Here is an 8,864-nt window from a genome sequence, read left to right on the forward strand (position 1 = left end):
GAGATTTAAAACCAAACAAAAAGCAGTAGTACAACCAGGTTTTAAAAAATTTTCAGTGTAGGCTTTCCATCAGAAAAATTCTCTTTCAACTTTTTTTAAATGCATGACCTAATTTAAGAAATATCAATTACTCGTGTTGGCACTATAAGGGGATTTAAATTCAGGTTTTAATTGAGTCCCAATCTGCATTAAAATTCTGTTTGCTTTTTTTTTTAATGTTTCTTGTGACTATAAAGAACCTACACAGACTTTCTTTCTGTGATGTTTTTGTAGAGTGATGACAGAGAGACAGATACAGCATCAGAAAGCAGTTATTCCCTTGGCAGAATCAAGAAGAGTCCCAGCTCTCTAACCAATCTTAGCGGCTCTTCTGGCATGGCCTCCTTATCCTCTGTATGTAAACCAAAGCCTTGTTTTAATGGCACTTTGCTTTTGCTAATCTCTTCAGTATTGTTTCGGCTCCCTTCTTATTCCTCTTATCTATCTTCCCTTGGCATCTCTGTCTCCTTCCTTTCATCTCTGTTACGTGAGAGGAATTGCATGGAATTGCCTAAAAAAAAAAAAAATTTTTTTTAAAAAATTTGGTTTTACTTTTCTTGTTTTCTAGTAATATATTGGAGCCTGTTCAGGACACCATTGTGCAGCATACTCTATAACAAAGAGATGGCTTTTACCCTAAGAGCTTACATTTGTAGCTGAAAGTAGGAATCAATTTATATAGAACAAACACTTAGAAAAGGAGAAGGGGGGATGGGGAAAAAAATAAGTGAAAGAAAGAGACACTATTGGTATGTGGGGTACGTAATTAAGTCAGTCAACTAGCTAACCAAAAGTCATTAATTTATGCAGACTTTATTGGGAAAAGGAGAATTTTGGGGAAGGATATTGAGATTTAAAAAAATTCGTACATCCTGCTCTTTCTACCTGTGTAGGGCTTAATTTTCAAGTATGTTTTGTTTAGGCATTTAATTCAGCCACAGACTTTATCACTAATCTTTTTGTTGGTATTTTCAGAAGGCCTGTTGTCCTAAGCTCTTAGGCTCTGCTTTCTGCAAGGAAGATCAGCTGAAGAGATATATAAGTAGTATTTCAAGGATCTGACCACAGGCAATCTCCAGATCTACAGCATCCTATCATTTTATTTCTTCTATCTCAATGCAATAAACACATCCAAATTTTTTGTAGAAAACTTGGCCTAACACCTTTGATTTACACATAACTTCCTTTGTTAATCTGTTTGCTGAGAAGCTTGTATAATAGTGTCCATTACATTTCGTTATTACATCTAAAGGGACACAGTTGATTTCTTTACTGTCTGAATTCTGAGCATAACTTCTACCCTAATTTGAAGTATCTGGTGAAATGCAATGCCTGGAAAATTTTTCTCTTCTTGTATGATACAGGTGAGCGGAAGTCTAATGAGCATCTATAGTGCAGACTTTGGCAATGTTGATGTGAAGGGGAACATTCAGTTTGCTCTTGATTATGTAGAACAGCTGAATGAGCTCCACATTTTTATTTGCCAATGTAAAGACTTGGCAGTGGCAGATGTTAAGCGACAGCGTTCAGACCCGTAAGTATGAACAGAGTAATTTTTTTCCTAATGGAAGTTTTTCTTTTAACTTGTAAATGAAAACTGATCTTTTTCCAATCACTATAACCTGTTGGAGTAAACAACCAAATAAATAAATGAAGAAGGTATAATGTGCTTTACATGGTTTTCTACTCTGAACTGAATATAGAATTGCCACTACAAAATGGTACATATATTAACATGGGAAGATCAAACTTATAAGAATATGAAACTCTCTTTTAAAATTCAACTTTCCAGATGGTAAATCCTGCTTTGATAGGTTTTCAATAGGTTTAGAGCCTATAAATATGATATCTAGGCATACTATAGTTAAATATTCTGTATTTGTATGTATTGAGGAGACATTTCAACAGATTCCCCCCTGGTAGAAGGAGGTTAATGTCCCACTTTGGAAACTATTGTTATACTTCACCACTGCTGTTCCATTTCTTAAATGTAACAAGTTTAACAACATAATGGATAGTTAAGTGGATTTCTTTTACTTAATAAGAAAATACTTGTGTATTTTGGAAGGGGAAGTTGGAAAGGGTGGGTTTTCTGCTCTTCTAACCAGCCTGTCTAAATTTTAGGTATGTAAAGACCTACTTGCTTCCAGAGAAATACAAGCTGGGCAAACGGAAGACCTCTGTGAAAAAGAAAACTTTTAATCCAGTCTATAATGAAATACTGCGGGTATTTATCAAACTATTACTAGACATGAAGTACTGCATGCATGAAGTATGAAGAACCTTAACTTTTAGGCACAGGTCCATATGCTCTCAAAAGAGACGTCTGTGTTAGGATGAGATGGATTGCTCCGTAGAAGTATCTGTGTCCTTCCATTGATAGGTTAACTCCACAGTGTACTCTGGATACAGCATTGAGAACACTGTTGTATACTTCTTGCAAACAAACACAAGCTAAGTATGAGCTTAAGATGCTTGAAATGAAAACTAAAACATGAAGGGAGTTTTGTTCTGAAACGAAGAAGTGAGCAGTTACAGATATATAAGCCCAGACATGTTTTTCTCTAATCTTGTCACTTTCAGACACAGCACTGATGAAAATCCAGCTTGTTTTAACTTTTTTTTCTCATTTCTTCCTCCTGGCAGTATAAAATTGAGAAGGGTGTCCTAAAGAACCAAAGCCTTAATATCTCTGTCTGGCACAACGATACCTTTGGGAGGAATAGCTTCCTTGGTGAAGTGGAGCTGGATTTAGGAACTTGGGACTGGAATGATAAATCCAACAAGCAGATCAACTGGTTTCCACTCAAGCCAAGGGTAGGTTACTAAGGGCGGGTTAGCTGTTTTGTATTTTCCGCTGTGTAAGTGCAAAACCAGATCATTTATTTAGGCCTGGTCTTGTGTTCTCTGTGGTTTTTGTGTTGATTATAATCATAAATACCTCTTTACTTGTAAATAGAACATACATTCTGAGGTTTCTATTAGTCTAGTAAGTAGCTAGCTATTATAGTAGGAGAAACTTTCTCATAGTCTAAAGAGTAGGAATTTCAAGGTATTTTTCACTTAGTTATGTTGCTGCAATGGATACCTGAAGATACTTGTTCCCTGAATATGAAGTAAACCTACTGAGAATATGGAGTAAGTACAGCAACATTGTAGTATCAGATGTAATGATGACTTCCATGTCTGTATGCCTCTTGTTTGTTAATGGGTTTCAGCCAAAATCTAAACTTCTAGTTAAGCCACTGCCAGAGGTTCTGGTTTCTTTTGTTGTTTTGTTTTTTCTCTTTTTTTTTCCTTGAACTTACTTCATTAGTTCATTCCAAAATTAGCTCAATCCAAAGTTTTAAAATTTGTAGAACAAAACAGGAATGTCACGGTAGTCTTTAGCACTAGTTTAATTCGACTTATTTTAAAACTGCTCTGGGTAGATAAATGTAACCAAATGTTAACAGGTGCCATGTTCCATCTACAAATGGTCCATGACTCTCTATGAAGAAGGGACATATTCTTGTGCCTTTTTGCAAGATAACTCTTGTTGAGGCTGTTTTTTAGATCAAAACATGCCTACAGAAATGAGTTTATTAAAGTACACTTTGTTGCACAAAAACGAAGTTTTCTGATTGAAAGAGCGTATTGTTCTAGTTTTAAATAAGTGCACAACAGTGAAAATATGTGCCCTCAAAGCCTTTTGGCCTCTCCTGGGTCTTGTTTTCCACTTTAGTGGAAGAGCTATATATCTGAGGCACTGTCAAGTGGTTAAACATGCCCTAAAATCTCTCATGTCACATAAACTGAAGGAAGACTAACAGATAAGGAAACAAGAAAAAAAAAAACTTGCCTCATGTAGAAATCAGTGGATTTCCACTTGTTCCAGTGGAAAACTTTGCATGCAAAAATCTGTGTGTGAACTGCAAGGTTTGAGATTTGTGTTTTGTTTTTTTTTTTCTTTCTTAAACTTCAGACTACAACAATGGCTCTTGAACTAGAAAACAGAGGGGAGATGAAACTAGCTCTCCAGTATGTCCCACACCCTGTTGGAGGTATGCATTGCTTCTTCATTTGGGCTTGTCGGGCCTTCGGGGGTTTTGTTCTCCTTTTTTCAGCCAATTCAGACATCTTGTTTTAACATAAAAGTAGAAATTTTTTTCTAGCGGATTAAGTCACCCTGGTCATGAACTTAGTTTAGGATCCAAAGATCACTTTAGGATCTTTTGTTGTTTTTAATGTTACTACAGAAGAAATTAACTCATTGTTATAATATATAATACAGACCACATTCTGTTTTCTCACTAATAATTTTAGAGATTATAAATCATCAGGCAGGTACTGTGATATGCTAAATAAACAATGACAACACACTAAATTAAAGCAATATTAGAAGTAGAAAATAGCAATAAGTATTTAGAATGCAGCAATTTATAGCAGTGTGATCTGTTTGGTTTAATCTTGTCTGGCAACTGATAACTGGCTGATCTGACAGTGAAGCCAGGTCAGGTCTTTAATCCAGCCAGTCAGTCAAAAAGAATCAAATATATTAAGAGCACTGTCATGGTTTAACTTGGCAGGCAGCCAAACCCCACGCAGCCACTTGCTCACTCCCCGCCCCCCCTCCCCCAGTGGGACAGGGAGACAATCGGAGGGGCAAGAGTGAAAAACTTGTGGGCTGAGATAAAGGCAGTTTAATAGAACAGAAAAGGAAAGGAAAGGAAAAAAAAAAGATAATGACAGAATGTACAAAATGAGTGATGCACAATGCACCACCTGTGCTGACCAATAACCATGTAGTGATCACTGCTTCCTGGACCACACCTCTTACTAATATACTGAGCATGAGGTCGTATGGTATGGAATACCCTGTTGGCCAGCTGGGCCAGCTGTCCCGGCTATGCTCCCTCCCAGCCTCTCATGGGCTTGGCAGAGCATGGAAGCTGAATGTCCTTGACTAGCAAGGTACTTAGCAACAATTAAAATCATCAGTGTGTTATCAACATTCTTCTCATACTAAATCCAAAACACAGCACTAGGATGAAATTTAACTCTATCCCAGCTGAAACCAGGACAAGCACAAAGGAGCTTATTTGAAAGTACAAGTGGCAATAAATGCTAACATCACATAGACTGAAGACAAGCTGATCTCTTTACATAGGAGGCTTGGAAAGAGAAGACCAGTAGCATGTATTTGTTTAGTTGTAACGGAAGAAAAGTCATTGTAGGAATACAGACATGATGTGATCTTGCAGTACTTTGATGGGATGAAGACTGCAGCTTCAAGAGTACAGAGAGGGATGTTGAATTAAGATGTGAGATAATGAGAGTCTAGGCCGAATATCACCTTTACAAATGACAAGGAACTGCTGCATCATAGAAACTACCTTTAAAAGGGATCTACAAGGCTTAATGAGATGTTTTATTTTTACAGGAAAGAAGACTGTATCTACTGGTGAGGTCCACATCTGGGTGAAGGAATGCCATGACCTTCCTCTTCTGAGAGGCAACAGGCTCAACTCTTTTATTAAGTGGTAAGAACTGTGGTTGAAGTCAACAAACATGGTGGCCTAATAATGCTACTGTTGTGCTTTCCAATCTTATCTTCATTTTTTCTACATTCAAATTAACAAACACCAAATTATTTTCTGATTCTCCTTTATTGTAATGCAAATTGTCCTGCAGGGCTTACAACTTCAAGATGTTAAGTATATACCACCAAGTAAAACACACTGGGAGAACTTCCTGTGTAATCGCTACTCTTTCATTTTGTGTGCTCAGTTACTTGATGTAAGGGCTAGTCAAAATTGTGCCTGCTTTTATTTGCATTTAAACATAGCGTGTTTGTGCAGGACTATGGTTTATCTTAACAAATCGTGGGAGGAGACAGAAGTGAGAAGCATAGTTGTATTTCTTCCTCCTTCCTTTCCACTTGCAGACTAAAAATGTAAAGAGACAAGAATAACAAGACAGTTGGGAAATCTCTGGCAGCAACAAAAAGGTTTCAGCGTCATTAGTGATAATACAGCAAATAAACTCACTTGTGCCTCTTCCTCACCTGACTACCCCTTCCCTTCCATCCTCTGAAGCACAAGGGTGCTGCCAGTATTTCTTGGAAGGGACTGAGAATATGACCTTTGACTTCATCTCCATGATGCTAAAGCATCTTATCTTCACTCACATTCTAACATGCAAAGGACAGTCTTAATCAGTAGGTTTTGTCTATTCAGTATGTTTAATGCAGGCTACGCTGTGCAAGTGCAAACTGACAATGCTTTTTCTTTCTGAAGTACCATTCTTCCAGACACTAGCAGAAAAAGTCGCCAGAAAACAAGAACAGTAGCAAAAACTACAAACCCAGTATTCAACCACACCATGGTCTACGATGGCTTTAGGCCAGAAGACTTGAAAGAAGCCTGCATAGAACTCACAGTCTGGGATCACAACAAACTAGCCAACCACTTTCTGGGAGGCCTCAGGATAGGCCTTGGAACAGGTACTGGACAAATAGCACATTAATCCTTAATTTAGAAAATACAGTTTTTCCTTTTTTCCTCTTCCTTTCCATTTCTTCTCTTTTTGCAAAGATCACTGAACAGTCTTTCAGTTATGTATTTGCTAAGAGTTTCATTCAGTAACTTACCTATTCTTCAGCACAGATCCTGAAATGTAAATAATAGTAATGTTATGAGGGTTAGGATGACTGACGAGTAAGGAGAAATACTAGAAATAAACCTTTGTCTGGCCATATATTGTATCTGGTACTGTTTGAAGTACAAGAATATGCTATTCCTGCACCCAAAAAACTTGATAATGTCTTACAAACTTATGCATGCAAAAACTAGGCATGTGGTGTAAAGACAGTATTGGGTGGAGATAAAAGGATAGATCAGGAATGCATGATAACATTTGAAGGCATTGGATAGGGAAACTTACAAATGCAAACAAGTTTTTAGCATAAAGGCAATATGAGATGTGCAGATAGAGGAATTGTATGTTTCCCTATCATTATATTTGTCCCTTTCATTGTCCTTTCTGGTCTGAGGGGAGGATGTGTTTAGAGTCTTTTCAAGCAAGTACAAGAAAAAATTACTTTTCCCAAATTAACTTCTTGAATGGTTCACCAGAATAACCTAAAATACAAATTAGGATAGTAAATCTCAGTTTGAATTTTAGAGTACCCAAGGTTGTATTTCAGTACAAAATCAGTGTGCTGTTTTATTCTTAAACCCTCTCAGATGTTAATCGCCCATACATCTTTCTCCTTGGGACTGTGACATAAAGAATAAGGATAACAAGGGAAAAAAGCCTGGAGAAAGATGACAAAGTTTCCGTGTGAAACTGTCGTTAATTGTATTTGACAGAATTGTTCAAGTGTAAAAATGTAGAACTGGATCTTCAAAGTACTAGGTCAGCTGAGGAGGTGAAACTGTTTTAGAAGACAGGCGAATTTGATTGTCTGCTGTCAACTCTGCAGCATATTAAGTAATGTTTCTCTTAAACTGACATTTTTCTAGGCAAAAGCTATGGAACTACAGTAGACTGGATGGATTCTACTTCAGATGAAACTGCCCTTTGGGAGAAGATGATGAACTCACCGAACACATGGATAGAAGATACACTACCTCTCAGGATGCTAATGGTTGCAAAATTGACAAAATAAAGTGGCTTTTTAATTGCTAGTGTCAAAAAGAAACCTTGGGAATGAAACTAAAGGTGTGGGGGTGAAACTTGGAAGAGGAATACAGTATCTCTTTTCACGGTCTCTGCTTCGTTGCTGTTTTGGTTTCATGCTGTCAAATGTCACTTCATATTTCAAATTAAACTTCTGCCTGCAGATTTTTATGTAAATTTAAGGGATTCTTTTATTTCTTTTTCCCTGAAAATGACTTCAAGAAAGAAGGCACTTACAGAATTCACTGGCAGAGCTAGCTGTGATACCTGGATGCTCGTGTTGCCTAACTGGAGCATTGCTGATCCCTTAATCTAAATTACTAACAAAAAAATAAGAGCAAGTCAACTCTTTCTGTATGCTTCTAGGATTGTTCATGAAGTGTTATTAGTAAGATAGAAATAGGTTGCATTTTGTTCATGCTCATTAGTATGTGTCTGTATCCTCATTATGCCATGTCTGATCTCTCCAGCGAGGCATATGAGCATGAAGAATTTTTTTTAAAGTTCCTTTATCTGTAGTTGTACATTTCTAGGATATGAAAGTCGCTTCTATAATGAAAGCATTACTTGAAGTGGTACTGTCGATGTCGTGTTCTGCAAGGCGCAGAATGTACTATCAAAAATCAGGGTTATAAAAAGTTTGCTTATATATGCATTAATTTTCTCGCTAACATACATACCTTACTCTTAAGTGCTGAAGGCAGAGAGGTCAAACTTTTTTTCAATTCAGTGCTACTCTAAAGGATCTAAACCTGCCAATTTTAGTGATGACATATGTTGGGTGTTTATTCTGTAAAGTGTACTCATCTGTACCTGTATCTATTAGCTTGCTTTTTTGCAAAAAGTAATTTATCTGTGCTTCAGCGCCACCGTTAGGAGAATGCTGGGATTATGGTGGTCTTGGTTCAGATAGCTTTTGCGGCATAGGAAATAGGACTGGAGTTTGTAACTTGTAGAAATGCACGCTACTAAAGACAGATAAATGCATAAAATACAAAATGTATTATTTCTTTTTTTTTTAATAAAAGTAGCCTATTAAAGCTAAATAGGAATTCAGCGTTTATTAAAATGCAGTGTTTTATGTTAGCACTTCAGCATGCAATATAACAAAATGCAGACGGAAAACATTCTGAAAATAAATGCACATTTATTTGCTCCAACTG

The 8,864-nt window shown here is 36.9% G+C and overlaps 1 protein-coding gene across 1 annotated transcript; it reads left to right on the forward strand.

Annotated features, from left to right (window-relative positions):
- Nucleotides 1-273: 273 nt before the first annotated feature.
- SYTL2 (synaptotagmin-like 2) lies at nucleotides 274-7,882 on the forward strand (the record flags this gene model as incomplete). Its single annotated transcript, XM_009574613.1, has 8 exons — nucleotides 274-393; nucleotides 1,404-1,573; nucleotides 2,164-2,266; nucleotides 2,686-2,856; nucleotides 4,004-4,082; nucleotides 5,462-5,561; nucleotides 6,318-6,523; nucleotides 7,545-7,882. Coding segments are annotated over 8 exons (1,095 nt in total), but the record flags the coding sequence as incomplete, so codon positions are not given.
- Nucleotides 7,883-8,864: the final 982 nt, after the last annotated feature.

This window comes from Fulmarus glacialis, unplaced genomic scaffold (genome assembly GCF_000690835.1).
Source record: "Fulmarus glacialis isolate BGI_N327 unplaced genomic scaffold, ASM69083v1 scaffold3683, whole genome shotgun sequence".
NCBI lineage: Eukaryota > Metazoa > Chordata > Aves > Procellariiformes > Procellariidae > Fulmarus > Fulmarus glacialis.